The 18,153-nt window shown below is 35.9% G+C and overlaps 1 protein-coding gene across 1 annotated transcript in view; it reads left to right on the top strand.

The window, feature by feature from the left end:
• Positions 1-18,153, top strand: part of LOC150087659 (protein crumbs-like) — a 207,835-nt gene that overhangs the window by 98,950 nt on the left and 90,732 nt on the right. The window contains exons 5-7 of the mRNA XM_090369851.1: positions 9,373-9,489; positions 11,258-11,611; positions 17,068-17,143. Of these exons, the coding sequence (XP_090225977.1) occupies positions 9,373-9,489; positions 11,258-11,611; positions 17,068-17,143 (547 nt within the window). The remainder of the gene's footprint in view (positions 1-9,372; positions 9,490-11,257; positions 11,612-17,067; positions 17,144-18,153) is intronic.

The raw sequence follows: 18,153 nt of genomic DNA, 5'->3' as shown, positions 1-18,153 counted from the left end.
TTTTAGTTTCATCACTTCTGTTAATCTAATTTATTGATGTCTGTTCATTCTTAGGCCCGTGATTCACCCTTTGATGCTGGAAGGCCTCTATTCTAACCCTCAGAAATACTGCAGATCTGACCCTGTGATGAAAATCACAGATTTTATTAGAGCAGGGAACAGCTTCCTTACCCAGAGAAAGTTCCTTACTTATTTAGAAGAACTGGACTTGCTTATGGGGATCTGCTGTTGTATGCAGAAGTTAGGTGACTTAATAAGGGAAATGTTTAGTGAGATTTTATGAACTTAGACATGAAATAACTGTCTTCCTAAAAGACTTTATTCCATGCTTATTTGATCTCCAGCATAAGCCATAGGCTTCCTTGCACCATGTGACCATTGCTAATACTAATAAGCTCCAGAATGCTGACTTCCTACAGGACTTGGCATTTCTCATAGACATTACACAACATTTAAATGTCATGAATTTACAGCTTCAGGGTAAAAGGCAGACAATTTTCCAAATGATGGAATATGTTGTTGGCTTCAACAGAAAACTCGACCTATTTAAATTTTTGCTCTGGAAAAGAATGATCCGTTCCATTTTCCAAGTTGGAAAAGGCTAGCCAAGGAAGAGGATGTTCACTTTATGAAGTACACAGAACATATTGAGCAACTGATTTTGGAATTTGACCATAGATTTCAAGATTTTGAAACCTTTCATCCAGAAATGGAACTTTTCAATAACCCTTTGAAGTGCAGAGTACAGTGTCAGCTGACAGAACTGCAATTGGTTGTGTGAACTCCAGTGTGACCTATCCCTCAACAACTTAACAGGACCAAGTGTCTCTGCGTTCTGGAAAATGCTTTCTTCAGAACGTTACCCACTAATGCGAGACTGGATCCTAAAACTGTGCTCTAGTCTTGGAAGTGCCTACACTTATGAGGCGAAATTTTTTTTCTGCCACGAAGCATGTGAAATTCAAGATGAGAAACCAACTGACTGACTCCACATTGTCGCACACCCTCTGTTTCAGAAACCTCAATGTTCTAATTAAAAATAATAAGTGGATAACCTTTTTGATATATTTAAATCTCAGGTCTATTGCAATAAATATTAAATTATTAACAATAAATTTTCAGTTTTCTTTTTTATTCACACTTATAAGATAACTAATTAGGATACAAAAAAAATTGTTACATAGTTGTTAAAGCCTTCTGATAATTTTATTATTACACCATGGCCTTCAGCTGATGTAAAGTTTGCCATCAATGCTCTACACCATCAGTTCATTGTATTTTCAGTGTGCATTTGATTTTTGGGAACAAGAAATAGTTTGCAGGAGATAAATCAAGAAAATAATGTGTGTGTGGGGGGGGGGGACTTTTAGCTCCAAAATCCTGTGCTTTGTAAAAAAACCCTTGATGATCAGTTGTAAGTTGTAGATCTTACAAATATAAGAAAACTATTTGTTTTGCTAAAATAAATCCAGTAAGGGTGATGGAAAGGGAGTATTAAGTTTAAAAATAAGTATTAAGATTGGATATTTAGTTTTAATGTAAATAAAGTTAGTTTGAAGAAACAGTGGATATGGGGATGGGGAAGTTATAGACTTATATGTTAAATAGCGGCTAAATGGAAACAAGTAATTTCGAGTAATATAAAAGAGCAAACAGGGACAGCAGGACTAGGTAGGGGGTGCCATTTGAGAACAGGCATGAAATGGTTGCTGAGGGCAAGAATAATAGGACCATGAAGCGGGATTGTGCAGCATCTCTTTTGATCTAAGCCACCATTAGGAAGTACACAGGAAACGAGTGGACGTCCAGTGTTTGCATAAAAAGAAAACGGCGTTGGGGTGACTGAATTTTGGATAAGTATGATATATTTAGCAGAGAAGGTGTGAACACGAAAATGAGTGTTCACACCTTATTTTTTTTATTTTTTTTTTAATTTTAATTTTTTTTTTTTACACTGCCGTGTAAAAAAATAAGAAATTTCTAGAAAAGGGTTAGTTAGTGTGCTAAGGAGACAGCTGAGGTGAGATGTTTTAGCAAATAGGAAGGAATGAAAAAATTAAACAGTATGGGGATTGGTTGGAGTCCTTGGGGAGGCATTCCAAACTTGGGGGAAAAGAGAAAAGTTCAGGAGGAGTAATTGAGAAAGTGCCCACTCTGTATATGACTTCTCTGTGGTCAAAGGGTCGTGAGTTTGCAGGTTGAAGTAGATTTTTTGGTGGTCAGAGTTCACATCTCATGGTAGCAAGATGAAGAAAAAGAAAAAACATGAGAGAAATGGGTAGTGAGGCATAGAGGATGCTAGTAACTGTGGACTGAAAGTGATGGAGGTTTGGAAAAGTGGGAACATGTGCATTGAAAGTTGTGCGGTTAAGTGAGCCGAGAAGAGAAAGAAAGGCTGTCTGCCACAAAGGAAGCTTGAACGCTGATTTTGATTTGATTTGATTTGATTTTTGTAGTTGTTGGCGCATCGGCTTCTGTGGCCATATTGCACCTCCCAAGGTTTTTGCAGTACTTTGATCCAAGCCCGAGGCGGGAATCGAACCCGCGACCTTTGGGTTGCCGGGCAGGTACTTAACCCACTCGGCTAGCCCGGTCGGCAGCTTGAACGCAAGGAAATTGGAAGTAGCGGCTATTTCAGAACATAAGTCTGTTCCTGTTTTTTTTTTTTTTTCCTCGATTCTGAACTCAAGGACTCATAACCTAGTTCTGTAAGCAATTGAGTGATAGTCCTTTTAAAAAAAACATTCCTGTTGTATTAGGCAAATTAGTTACTAAGGTTGAGACAATTTGTTATGAATGTTAATGATAATGAAATAACAAAAGTGTGATACAGGGGTAAGTAAAGGGAAAGTAATAGTATAAAGGAATTAGTAAAGAAATTATATTAATTGGGGTAGTATTGTAAGGATATGTTAACCTATATCATTAGTTTAGGCCAAGTGCCAACACAAGATAACATATCAGATGAGGTGTAAAGAGAAAGAAATTGTTAATAGAGAAACCTCATGAGTAAAGAGGGATGACTAAGATGGTAACTAGAGAGTAACTAAGGCAGAATGAGTGATTTATAGTAAATGTTACTGAGGTAAGAGGACATCAGTTGCAATACACTTCACGTTAAAGGTTAGAAATAAATATAAAGGAGTAATAAGAATTGAAATGAGTTTACTGATGTAAGCGATAAAAATTGGTAATGTAAGAGAACGATAGAGTAAACATTGATTCATATTAAGTAAGATACAACTGATACCAATTGAGGTATGTTAATAATTTGTAAATTGAGAATAGTTGATGAGAAAGAGATAGTGTAGTGTACTGTAGTATGGTTCAAATATATGAAAATTGGTATGCATGTATATATGTAGTTTGTTTTTTTATGTAAATGTTGTATATAATGTTCATTAAAGGTTGTAAATTTTTTGTAAATAAATATGTCTTTAATGTTCTGCTAACATCCGCTTTACACACCCTAGGATCTAGAATTGTCTGTGAATTGCAGTCAGATTTGTGTTTATGTGGTGGGATTGTGACTTCAGTAGGGTGGAAGTCAAAACTCAACAAAAACTAAAAACATTCTTCTTTATCCCCCCCCCCCCACACACACACAGTGCAGAAAGTAGCCTAGCATGGTATTCATTCATTCTTTCTTGGTGAACGGTTCCTTTTGAATTTGAAATTCCCTTGCTACCCTTTTGATTTTTGACAGAGATTTTTTTTGTGCCTGTAGAATATTTGTCATCATTCCATTCTTTGTCTCTTTGGTTGTGATGGCACCTCCGTAGCCAGGTGGGTAGGAGCAGCAGTGCGTAGCACACGCTTCTTGTTGATTAGACCGGGGTTCGAGCCCGTCACCACCAAATATGGAGGATACAGAAAGGTCAGGGAATGACCACCACATATCCCCTGAGAAATATGGCCTTAGTTGCTAATGCTCCTAAAAAAACAAAAAACAAATAACAAAATAAAAATTTGGTTGTGATAGTATTCAAAACACCATACCTTTTGTCATCTGTTTTGATCGAATTGAGCAAGGAAGGACCATCTTCACCAGTATGACCGAGCTCTTTGTATGATTCAAGTTTTAGTAGCTTTTGTTCTTCAATCAGACTGTGCAAAATGAACATAGCACTGGCCTTCCAGTTGCCCAAAGCTTCTGTTGCAATTGCACAAATCATTTCTTTGAAGTTGCCCTTCATCATTTGAAGAAGCAAAAATTGTCAGTCATTTCTGGCAGGTTCAAAATGTTGCCGAACATCTGCAATGCCCATAGTCTTCTAGATCCTTGGGACTATCCAGAAATTATGTAAACCAGTGATAATCATGGAAGTGAGATAAAGTATCATTGCTAGGTACTTGTTTTACTAATTCATAGGTTTCAGTTTCACTTTTCCTCAACTTGAAACAAAATTCTTTTGTTCCATCACTTAACACAATACAGCATATTGGACAATACAACTGCATGTGAACAACTTACGATATTCAGATGGCTCTTGTAGTGGAAAGCAGTCACCCAGGTCAGCTGCGCTGACATACTGCGCTGTAGTCCTGACATACATATAATAGACTCAGCTGTTTTGAAACTTAATTGTCAAACCTTGTATTTATGATTTTGTTCATAACATTTTACTAGAATTTTGGTCCTTGGGGTTGTCACAGACATTCTCTCAGATATGCCAGACAAGCTGTACTTGCTACCCGGGAGTCTAAAACACTGATGGAACTGATATTCAGGTGAGGCTCAAGTCAAGTGGACCCAATTTCGGCGAAGTCCAGACGGTCTGTGACAGCCAAATCCTCTGCTTGCACCTTCACGATGGTGGGACTGTTAGTAATCCTGGTATAACCTCCATGCACAAGTACATAATGGGTGACCACCCAGGTGTGAACCAACTTAAGCAGGGATCGAGGTGTGGCGCCCACACCACATGGAGGAACGCCGCCCCTCTGTGTTACCAGGCAATATTAGGTGGTAGATGACTCTCATCAATCAGTGCAATACCACCACTTTGCTTATTGGAGGCTTGAAGTGGTGGAACACATGTTTAGTCTCTAGAGCTAAGTTCCGGTCAACCCTTCCCTATCTCTTCCATCATGCAGTATGATTGATGACTTTTGAGGGTATGATGAACGTTGTGGCGAGATCCAATATTCCTTACATTTCGAGGGTACAGCTCTAAAATGGTGTATGCAGGCCGGCTGCTAGTTAGTACACCGGACCGAACCTATTGGTAATTCTCTAGGAGGCTTGCGGATCAGCTAGTGTATAATCTTGCTACCTCTACTCTGCCAGATAGTGACTGGAGGGAGTCCGAGTACTGTGTATGCGGGGAGCATTGTCGAGGCCACGTTATGTCCAGGATCTGGGTATATTCTTACCACGTGTACGCCATATCCAAAAATTTCATTACTTCATACAGCATGTCCCACCTACTTTTTCTTACTATTGAATACACCATGAATTGTCAAACTAATAGAGCAAGCTTATCTGCGAAAAGATCTAAACCTCCCAAGCACTTCCTAATTCATTTGACAAATATACGTGGTCTCGATTCTAATCTCAACGATGTCCATTTCCACCTGCAGTCTGCCAAACCCCATGTACTTTTTCTGACAGAATCTCAGTTATCGGTTGATTCAACTACTGCTCATCTCAGATGCCCAAATTATTCACTGTATGATTCCTTTCGCCTCAAAGGTGGTACTTGTGAATATGTCCGTTCTGATATTCCCTGTCAGAGACTTGGCAATTTGGAATCTCCTCTCTTTGATGTTCTCTGGCTTAAAATCTCTCTACTTCATTGTGTAAAATTCATCTGTTGTCTCTACCGTTCTCCCAACTCCACTAATCACTTGGAGCTCTTTGACTTCCTCTCTTTGCAACTTGACTTTCTCCAGTCCAACTTTCCTAACAGCGAGATAATTTTCCTTGGTGATTTTAATGTTCACAACTCCAGCTGGCTTCCGTTTTCTAGTCACACCGATCCAGCTGGTCGAGATGCTAGGGCTTTTGCAATTACTAATGACCTAGCACAGATTGTTCATTTACCTACAAGAATACAGGGACAATCCTAATCATACAGCCAACACGCTTGATCTTTTTCTCACAAACAACCCTTCGAAATGAGAGGTCCTTTAGGCACTTCAGATCACAACTTGGTGATTGTCTCTTCTCCAATGGAGCCTTTATCTCATGGCTATTCCCGACCTCATGTTGTTTGGCATTACAAGAATGCAAAATGGGATGACCGGCGAGATTTCTTTTCTTCTTTTCCTTGGTCGGATTACTGTTTCAAAACTTCTGATGTCAACGTTTGCTCAGATCGTGTCAGTGAAATTATTCTTGCAGGAATGGAATCCTTTATCCCACACTCCTCTTAAAAATCTCGTCCTTTATCTAAACCTTGGTTTCCCATAAATGTGCTAAGGCTGTTCAAGAGAAGAACATTGCATATCATAATTGTCTTGTTTCTAATTCTTCAGTTTCATTTTCTGCCTACACCAAAGCTCGCAACAATTGTAAAGCAGTTATTAACCAGTCCAAACTAGAGTTTGAACAGGCTAAGAGTAGAAAACATGCTTCTTGCCCTAATAGTAGCCGGCCATTCTGGTATCTTGCTAAAGCTAACTTTTGCCCATCTCTGCTCCCACCTCTGTCCAAACCAGATGGTTCTGTTGTCACTTCAGCCAAGGATAAAGCTGACCTGCTAGCATCCCATTTTTCTTCCAACTCATGTATTAATGATCTTGGCAAAACACCTCCCACCATTCCCAAAATGCTTCATTCAATACCTCCTGTGGTCTTCCGTCAAAAGGATGTCAGAAGGATTTTGACGAATCTTGATGCTAAGAAAACTCCAGGTCCCGATGGTATTTCTCCACTTGTTCTCAAAACTGTTCTCCTGAACTTACTCCTATTCTTTGCCGCCTTTTTTCACTTTCTTATTCCAAAGGTGTTTTTCCTTCTGCTTGGAAATTTGCTCATATCCAGCCAGTTCCTAAAAAGGGTGACAAATCCCTCCCATCCAATTATCGTCCCATTGCAATTACCTCTACTCTTTTTTTAAGTAATGGAGAAAACAATTAACTGTCAACTCTTAAACTACCTAGAAACCTTCTGTCTGATCAACGATTGCCAGTATGTGTTCCGTCAGTGTCAGATCCACTGCTTATATTCTGGCTTATGTTACCCATTTATGGACTAATTCAATAGAAAGGTTCGGTGAAACACCAGTAGTTACTCTTGACATCTCAAAGGCTTTCGATCGTGTTTGGCATAAAGGTCTTCTAAACAAGCTTCCATCTTATGGTTTGCCAACTGTTTTTAGTAATTGGTTATCCAGTTTTCTCTCTGATCGCTCACTGAGGGTGATGGTAGATGGTTCTCTGTCTTCTAACTTCTCCACTAATGCCGGTGCCCCCCCCCCCCAAGGTTCAGTTCTTTCCCCCACTCTTTTCCTTTTGTATATTAATGACCTTCCATTGACTGTAAATCCTATCCATAGTTTTGCCGATGATAGCACATTGCATTCCACTTTCCATTTTGAGAAACCTTTTCCTGCTCAATCAGCTTCAACTTCTCGAAAATCTGCTACCAATTCCTTGAATGCCAATCTCCAGGTAATTCTCCAGTGGGGCAAAGACAACTTAGTTGATTTCAACCCCTCTAAAACTCAGTCTTGTCTTCTCACAAAAAGGACTCTTCTGCTCCTATGCTTATCTTTAGGGACCCTCCAATTTCTAGGCAAAATGATGCTGGTGTCTCCCAAGGTTCAGTTCTTTCCCCCACTCTTTTCCTCTTGTACATTAATGACCTTCTTCCATTGACTGAAAATTCTATCCATAGTTTTGCCGATGATAGCACATTGCATTCCACTTTCCATTTTGAGAAACCTTGCCCTGCTCAATCAGCTTCAGCTTCTCGAATATCCACTACCAATTCCTTAAATACCGATCTCCAGGTGATTCTCCAGTGGCAAAGACAACTTAGTTGATTTCAACCCTTGTAAAACTCAGTCTTGTCTTATATCTTGCAAAAAGGATTCTTCTGCTCCTATGCTTATCTTTGGTGACACTCCGATTTCTAGGCAAAATGATATATATCTTTTGGGGATTACCCTGACTTCTAATCTCTTTGGCACAAGCACATTACAAATATTGCTTCTTCTGCATCTAAAAAACTTGGTTTTCTCTTTCGCTCTTAGCGTTACTTTTCTTCCAAACAGCTGCTCACTCTGTATAAATCGCAAGTCCGCCCTGCCATTGAATATTGTTCCCACATCTTCAGCCGACCGGGCTAGCCGAGTGGGTAAAGTACCTGCCCGGCAACCCAAAGGTCGCGGGTTCAATTCCCACCTCGGGCTTGGATCAAAGTACTGCAAAAACCTTGGGAGGTGCAATATGGCAACAGAAGCCGATGCGCCAACAACTACCAAATCAAAAAAATCAAATCAAACCCACATCTGGGGTGGAGCCCCAAAAACCTCGCTCAGGCTTCTTGATTCCATTGAGAAGAGGGCAGTTCGGTTAATTAATGATTCATCTTTAACAAAGTCTCTCCACTCGCTGCCTCATAGATGTACTGTTTCTGCTGCATGCCTCTTCTGCAGATACTTCCATGGGCACTGTTCTTCTGAATTGGCTTCTATAATTCCCGCTCTCTCTTTCAAAACAGTCCGAACACGTGCCGGTTTCTGGAACAACTTTCCTTCATACGTATTTCCTTTAAAAATTACAGTCTACAGAAGTTCAAGTCCAATGTCAACAAATATCTTCTTTCATCTTCTCAACCTCCAACCCAAGCACGGTACTAATACCTCTCTTGTTTGGGGTTTACATAAAAAAAAAAAAAAAGAAGAATGACCATGAATCAGCTCTTGAGGTTTATTATTTCATTTGTTTTGTGAACGTATTAGACAAAACTGTGAGGCTTGAACATGATAACAAATATGAGTGTTACATGCAAAGACAGGAAGTACCACATGCCCTCACATATCTGAAAGTTCTGATTGCTTTACTAGGATGAGTAGAAAGTCAGTGAGCAGTCATGTAAAAGTGAACTGAGTCTACATAAGTTGGGCAGTGAGTTTAAAATATAAATTTTGTATAACTGAACTTCTGTATAACAGTCTTGGCTATATTGGAGGTTGCATGCGTGTGTGTCACACACACACACTGATCTTTTTAGGGAATATTTTTCAGGATGATACCTGTTTTGAAAATAAGTTCCAGTTCTAGATGGATTTTTTAAGTAACAGTCTTTAAAATGATTATGAAAAAAAAAAAAAAGAAAGAAAACAAATTACCTAATTTTTTTTAAAATTTTTATTAATTGTACCTTCAAGCCCATGCTAAAAATATTTGGTTTTAAATTAGGATTTGCTGGAGCAAACTGTGAACTTAATATTGATGAATGCCAGTCAACACCTTGTCAAAATAATGGTTCCTGCACCGACGAAATCAACTCTTATTCTTGTGATTGTACTGGAACAGGTAGATATTGTTTCCTTTCCTTTATTTTATTATTATTACAGATTGTAATCTAGAAACCTGACTTAATGAACCCTTTTTTTTAGCAATGAATTGGTTGAACATATATGGGCTCAGGGCACAAAGTTTTCTGGTAGAGGCTGCTGTGAAGTGTTTGTTATGGAATTAGATTTGGAAAATTTATAAATAAATAAGCCCTGGCTGTCGAAGAAATGCATTCCTAAGTTTAGTAATTGTTGAAGGTTATGGTTAAAGTTTTAAAATGTTGATTTTAAAACTTGAGGTACAACAGACATTTACGATTTCTTCCACAAAAAAATGGAGATATGTTTTTATCCATTGTCATATGTTTTTATTTTATGTTAATATGCTATATTATAAGGTGAAATTAATATCTTTAAACATAAAAGAATAATATTATTGTACTTACAGCTATAAGAGTACTGAATCCCTTTTCAGTAAAGTTTTTATCCTCCAAAAACATGCACTTGTAAAAGAAAAATATCTCTCACTGCAATGAAAGTTCATTGTGGAAACGTTTTCCTAAAAATTGTTCTTAAAAGAATTTTTTTACCAGTCTGATTATGAATCTGTGCTGTTTGTCATAGAGTTTATAATAAGTGGTTTAATTCACTCTTTAGTGATTCCATCAGTTCCCCAGTTTGAATTTTTCATTTTAATTATTTGCTGCATGCAAGTTTAGAAGTTGTATTTTCTCACCTTACTTTTTCCTTTACCCATGACAAAGTTTACTGAGTTCGATTACATCTGCAGTGGTAAGTTGGCAATCTTAAAACTTTACATTCATTAACTTTAGAAATGTTAACAATGTTGTAACTTTTTGCTGCCCTCAGATTGACTGTATTGTATAAATTTTGAGTTTGATATGCTACTAGGATTAAGCTTAAATTTATCAAGATTATTTCTGCCTCTCTCTATACAACTCCAAGCTTTTTTTTTTTTTTTTTTTTGAGAATACTATCATATAGGATATTATCCATTGCTGTAACTATTTATTTGGAAGTAGCTGGGTTGGAAACCAAATTGTGAAATGGTCTGCCTCTGTCTTTATCATTTTCAGAATATGGTTTTATATTTTAAACAGCAATTTTGGATTTGTTATAAATCCCCTTTGATTTTTGCATATAACAAAATCAGATGTTATAATTTTACTTTTTTTTTTTTTTTTTTTTTGTCCCAGGTTTCATCAAGCTATACAAAATTTCTCGATTGGTCTCAAACCATGAACCTGTTTTCAGTAGTAGTGATAAGTTCTAACATCCACTTTAATATTTCTGTAACCTTTAATCGTTTTTAGCTATCTCTAAGACTGAACTGTAATACGGACAGATTGTAACTGTCAAATCCAGTTACAACAGCTTCACAGCAATGTTTCTCTACTGGCAGGATGAACATATTAATGCAGGATGAACACAATCTTACTGTAAACTGTGTTTGACAATACAACTTGGCTAACAGAACAATTCAAGGCAGTTTGTACATAGACTCATTAAAAATCATTTTGAAACAACCTGTACATACATACAGTATTTTATATTTTCTTTTTGAAAATATAAAATACTGTATATATGTATGTATGTACTGTGAAAGCCATGAAGGTACATATGTACTTTTATTTTAGTCGCTGTCACTGTTCATGTGGCATTTTTAGGTTCACTTCAGAAAATATTTGTCTTTTTAAAAAAAAAAAAAATAAAAAAAAAAAACCCTTTAAACTGTATCTAATCATGTGCAATTTTTGTATACATAGGTTACAGAGGGATGAACTGTGAAGAAAATATCAATGAATGTGAAGAGTTCAGCCCTTGTCTTATGGGAAGTACATGCTTCGATCGTTATGGTGATTACGTATGTGTGTGCCGCCCTGGATTTGGTGGAAAGAGGTGTGATTATGACGTTGATGAATGTATGTCAAACCCTTGTAGAAATAATGGCACTTGCATCAACAACATTAATGGTTATGAATGTATTTGCTCTATGGGATTTGAAGGTACCCAGTGTGAAATCAATGTTGATGACTGTATAGGAATAACTTGCCCAATTAATACAACATGTAAAGATGGTATCAATACATATTCATGTGCATGTTTGCCAGGTCACTATAGTAAGTATTTTTTGTTATTTAATTTTATAAATAATTAAATTTTACATAATTTTATTGTAATTAATAAAATTATATGTAATTTAATTAATTATTGATGTCAATAGTGAATCTTAAGCGCAGTCACATGTTTCATGCAAAATAATCATCGTAATGTAATTAATAAATTCATTCAAAGCGACATGCCAACAAATTAAATAAAATATTTTTGTTCATTTTTTTCCCTTTTTTAAATAGCATTTGGAACTTGAATATTCAGCAATAGTGAACAAGCATATTTGGATTCCACTTTTCTCTTCTTACTTTTGAATAACAGAAACCCATGATGAAAACTTTCACTGTGTTCATAACTGACAACACCCAGATGTGATGGAAATATCTCTATGAATACAAGAAATGTATCTTTAACAAAGTATATTACAGCTCACTTTTTTTTTTTTTTAAGGCATCCACATTTATTTAAAGACAATTTTCTTTTATAACATTGCCTAGGAAATTGGTACTAATTACTTAATATTATTATTACTTAATAATATTATTCTTTAAATATAAAATATCTGTTACTGTCCTTATTCATGCCTTTTACAAAGCTTTTCATTAGACCCAATTTAATATGGATGTTTGCTTTGTTTACGAGAGGCTGATGCAATGTTTCTCTTTTTGAGAACTAAACTCTGTAACAGAGTTTAGTTCTCAAACACAGGCCATTCTTGAATTGTCAACTTGTCCTTTGCCCAGCTGTCCCATTCACACCAAAAAGTAGAAATATTTCATATAGCCTAGTTGTATCCCAAGAAATGTTGTCACTTTCAAGTCACCGCAAATATTTATCTTGGTTGCTACTTTTTAAAGGCACCTGCATATTTTCATGGCATTCTTTCATATGAACAGCATGTGGTCCTGATCTCTAACCCTGAATCTAAAGTATAGTATTAATTTTTAGCCAAATAGTGCAGGGAGATCACACTGGACTGAATGGGACATTGTGTTATTAGTGGCTTTAATGATTAAACATTTGGGAATGGGATTACATGACTAATTTTATATTTAAAATTAGTTATATAATCCCATTCTCATTCCATAGAAGGAATAAATATCCAATTATATATTTAATGTTTAATTTCTCCATGGTCTCAGCTACCCAAAGAAGAAATTTCTTCCAATGATTAACAGCCCTCTAGCTAAAGGAAAACATGCTACAGTCCAGTCTTATAACCTTCCCTCTATTTTGCATTTATACCCCATTTCTGTTGTCATTTAATAACATGAAAATTTTACCTTTAGTTGTTTTACTATCCTCTCCCAGGGCTTTATAAACCTTAATCAGATAAGGTATTTAGTTACAAGTCTTTATAACTAACTCTTTATAACTCTTTATCCCCCCCCATTCTATGGCTACCCTTTTCTTGCCAAGTGTGTCGCCGGTATTTGGACCTTTTTTATGATGTCTATTTCAAGGTGTATAATGCATGTATCTTTGCAATAAATGGAGTATTTGTTTTTGGAATTCAAAGTTAGTTTCCTGCACACATAGCAGAATGAATCAAGATTATCAAAACATCCAACTTTTTCTGCAGCATAATAGACAGAGAAAGACAAAATCAACAATGTTTCCCAAGAAGTTTGTTGTTTTTATGAATTATAAGAGGTTTGGATTAGGATTTTTATTGATTAAATTTTTTTAATGTTTCTTGGATATCATGTAAATTTAATTCTGTCCTTTTGTAAGTTATTTTCTTGGAATCTTATAATTTAAAATTCCGATTCAGTAGTAGATTAATCTTTGGTATCTGTTTAATTACTGTAATATTTTGTAAAATGTCTGTATTATTTTTTAATTTTTACCTTAATAATTGGCTGCTGCAAAATCCACTTTGAATGCTTCAGTGGATATTATGGCTCAGGCAGAATGGCCATAAGCAATTCCCTGTGACTCAAGAGTTCCTCGCTTGTACAGCTTGTGTCATGTATTGAGAAGTCAATCTAGAGGATAATACTAGCTCAACTGATGATTTGTATAAGGGGTAAACTAATCTTAGGCGAAAACTTAATGCATTATTAAATTAAATTTAAAACAAGCTTTAATCAAAGTAATCATGGAAGCTACTAGGCTTTTCATACCGGTTAAGAAATACTGTTCAAGGTTTAGGCCTAAATGGATGTCAGATGAACTAATGAGAATCAAGGCAGAGATGGAAAATGCATGGGATGCATATAAATTATCAGGTGACACAGAGGTCTATGATAGTTATAAGCTAGTCTGTAATCAAGTCACAAAGGAATTTTGGCAAGCAAAGGAAGATTATGAGAAATCTTTGGCAAAGGATGCTAAGAAAAACAACATGGTCTTCTTTACTTGTATAAACTCTAGAGGGAAGGGGATGAATCAGATTGGTCCACTTGACATTGTTGGTTCAACTGTTGATGGTCCTGCTCAGATAGCTGATAATCTGAATATTTTGCATCTACATTCACACATGAGGAGTTATTAAGGGAGGGAAATGCCAGAAGTTTATCCAACAGGGAGCTTAATGATTTTGTAATAACTTAGAGAAAAGTGGAGGAGAAATTGTTGAAGTTAAACTACATCTATCTACTTTAATGTAACTGGATAGACCACATCCATCACCTGAGATGGATGTGGTCTATCCAGTTATATTAAAGGAGGCAGCAAAAAAAGTAAGCAAACCCTTAGTCATAATTATGAGAGCATCCTTAGACTAAGGGAAAGTCCTCATGGACTGTAAATGTGCAAATGTATCCCCAATTCACAAGGGGGATCTAAGGGTGACACGAGTAATTACTGACCAGTTAGTTTAACTTCTGTTCCATGGAAAATAATGGAGTCGCTGGTTAAAGATGCATTGCATGGTCATCTAGACAAGACTGCAGTAATAATTCAGACACAGCATGAGTTTGTTAAGGGAAAGTCTTGTCTGACAAATTTGATTGGATACTATGATATGGTTACAAAGGAACTGGATACAAAAAATAATTTTGATATTTACTTTTATTTCAGGAAAGCTTTTGACACTGTTGCGCATGGAAGACTACTGTACAAATTGGAGAAGTATGATATTAAGGGTAAGTTGCTACAATGGATAAAAGAGCGGTTGAGTGGAAGAAGACAGAGTGGTAATCGATGGATGCTGCTCTTCGTGGACTAATGTTATTAGTGGAGTCCCCCAGGGTTCAGTGTTGGGCTCTCTGTTGTTTTGTGTATTTATCAATGATATCGATGAAGGTTAATGTCAAAGTTTGCAGATATACAAAGGTTGGTAAGGTTGTTAATGGCAGTGTGCTAACTGCAACAGGATCTAGAAAATTTTGGAAGATGGGCTGAGAAGTGGCAACTGAAGTTTATCATTGACAGATGCAGAGTACTGTATATGGGTAGAAGTAACCCCAGAGGAACGTACCAACTGTGTTGTACTAGACTTAAGGTGGTAGAAAATGAAAAAGACCTGGGAGTAATTGTGCAGTCAGACATGAAGTTTTCTGAACAATGCAGACAAGGCTGCAAGAGCAGGTCATGGGGTTTTGTCAATGATATACAGCAATTTTGCTAGCAGAGAAAAGGAGGTGATTGTATAAGGCAATGGTCAGGACACGCCTTGAGTACTGCGTACAGGTCTGGAGGTGTCATTTTAGGAAGGATGTAAATTTGCTTGAGTGTGTACAGAGAATGGCAACAAGATTGGTGAAGGGATTGAAGGGGGATCCTCTTACCAAGAAAGGCTTAAGTTCTGCAAATTGCAGCGTCTGGAGACTAGGTACCTGCGAAGTGATCCGATTGAGCTGTGTAAGGCTTTGAATGGGTTGAGCAGGCTCAGTTCTGATGGGTTTCTTCCTCTTTCTCAGATTATGAACCTGAGGGGACATAAATTGAAATTGAGGATAGACAGTTATAGAATAGATGTCAGAAATTTGCTGTTAACCAGTGGGTAGTTGATTGTTGTTAGAGACTTCCATCTGTTGTTGTGGATATTGATAGCTTAAATAAATTCAAGGAGGAACTGGACGAACATTGAGCAAATAATGGATGTGTGAAATGTTTTTTTTTTTTTTTTTGGGCTGATGCTACATAAGCTTGCTTTCTTTCTTCACATGCCTTGATTACTACTACTAAACAAATGAAAATGTTGTGTTACTAGTGGTTTTAATGATTAAACATTGGAAATGAGATTATATGACTCATTTTATATTTAATCTGTAGAAGGGATTTGGGGGAAAGACACGTTCAAAGTTACCTGCCATCTGAAGTGGCTTGTCTGACTGGTGGAAAACATGGGAGAAAAAATAGAAAAAATGAAGCAATTAAAATATATGAAATATTTTTTGCAAAAAATTCAAATTTTTAGGTGTAAAATGTAACTCAGAATTATAATTTGAAGTTACAGTTTACACCTAATTATACAATAAACTTTTCTGGAATATTATCCTGCTGCTAGATAGACTGATTTCTTTTTTATCTTTCTATGGAAGGCGATAACAACTAGCGAGTCAACAGTGGGAATTCACAAAAAGGAATGGTAATGATGAAAATTACATCGAACATAATAGCAGGGTTTTCCCCAGCACAAAGCTCAAAAATACAGTGTTATATGAAATTTCCAGCAATTCTCAAAGCGCGTTAGAGTGAAACCTTGTTGTACAAGTACCGTATTGTGCGATGATTTCTACAATTTGTCAACCATGTTAGAGTGAAACCATGTTGTAGAAGTACCGTGTTAAAAGGGGGTTGCCTGTATAAAAATAGCATAATGATGCAACAAAGTGGATTTATTCTGCAACTGCTAAAAAACAAAAACAAAAAAAAAAACACCTCATATTATTTCAATTTTTAAAAAAAGCCCATCCAATTCTTTAAAAAAGTAAAAACTGCAGGTTAGACTGTTGTAAATGCAAATCAGACAAATAATAATATGGGTGACAGTTTGCTAGTTATGTAGGCACTAGTGTTGATGTAAGTTGACGACTTCTGTATACAGTTACAATTATATACTAATACACTTCAAAGAAATGTATTAATATATAATTGTAACTGTAACTTATGCTTATAAGAATTTTTCTAAGCATAGTTATAATTGTATTATTAATGGTTAAAGAACTTACAGTTATAATATTCATTTAATTATGTCTTTTTTTATTTTGAAACTTTTAATGTACTAAAATGAAAAAAAAAGTTTCATTGAGTATGGACTTAGTTTTGTGATAAAAAGTTGATACGTCAATGACACTTAATAATTTTGTGGACACAGTTTGATTAAAAAACAAATCTAGATTTTCAAAAGTTGAATGTTAGTAGATCTGAAAGTGAAAGATTAACAATGTATCTAATCAAAACAAAAATGAATAGTTCTACTTAAATAATATTAAATGTATTATTTTTCATATATAGAATTATTATAAATGTATTCAGCTTTTATTGCTATATTAGAATACATTTTTCATTAAAGCAGTTGGATATTCCAATGCTCCTTGTGAAGAAAACCTGAAGGATTGTATTTCCAGCCCCTGCCTTAATGGAGGAAGGTAAACAGTGTGTAATATTATATGTAAATAAAGTTTTCTTGACTTAAATAGCTCATTCAGTGATGTGATGTAATATTTACCAATATTACATCACTGAATGAGTGATACAATAAAACAGAATTACTTGTTGATATAATACAAAATACCTTATCGTGTTATAGTATCCTTTCATAGAGAGAAACCTAAGAGACATTTAAATTCTAACAAATTTAATTTAAATTGATTGCATAAGTGTGCATTGCCTTCTAATGCTAATATCTTAATCTCAAATTATGTTGATTATACAATGCTTGAATTTATTGCACAAGAATTTATCATAAACCAATTACTGAAATTTGATATAACCAGTAGATATTAATTCAAAACTCATATGATTAATTCAAAACTCATATGAACCAAATCTAAAACCTAAAATGTTATAATTTGACAATGAGATGTTTGATTAACTTTCAGGCAATTAAATTAAATTCAGGTCATAACATACTATGAACTGTTTCCATCAGAAGATTCTTTTAAAAATAATTTCAAAAAAATAATAGTATGTTGCATAATATTACTGTCAGTTTTAAAATGGGCTTATAAGGAATTTATGGCGCCTCCGTAGCCAGGTGGGCAGGAGCAACAGTGCGTAGCACACGCTTCTTGTTTAGACCGGGGTTCGAGCCAGTGACCACCAAATACGGAGGATGCAGAAAGGTCAGGGAATGACCACCGCATATCCCCGGAGCAATATGGCCTTAGTTGCTAATGCTCCTAAAAACAAACAAGGAATTTATCTGTCTCCACCTTTCAAGGTAACTCACAACTTCCAGCATAGATTTCATTTTTCAAATATCTGCTATGGATGCAGAGCAAAATTTAATTAGTATTTTTTTTTTTAATGTGCTCTCATGAATAATCTTGAAATCCCATGCGATTAACACTTTTATTGCCAGTGCTGTTGTATAAAGACCTAGAGACCTAGTTGTATAAAGACCTTTAATCTTGCCATGCAGATGTCGTTTGGCAGT

This window comes from Mastigoproctus giganteus, chromosome 3, assembly GCF_048544385.1.
Source record: "Mastigoproctus giganteus isolate SK-2022 chromosome 3, ASM4854438v1, whole genome shotgun sequence".
Taxonomy (NCBI): domain Eukaryota; kingdom Metazoa; phylum Arthropoda; class Arachnida; order Uropygi; family Thelyphonidae; genus Mastigoproctus; species Mastigoproctus giganteus.
Note: the sequence above shows the minus strand (reverse complement) of the source record. Positions and strands in the feature narration are given on the sequence as shown.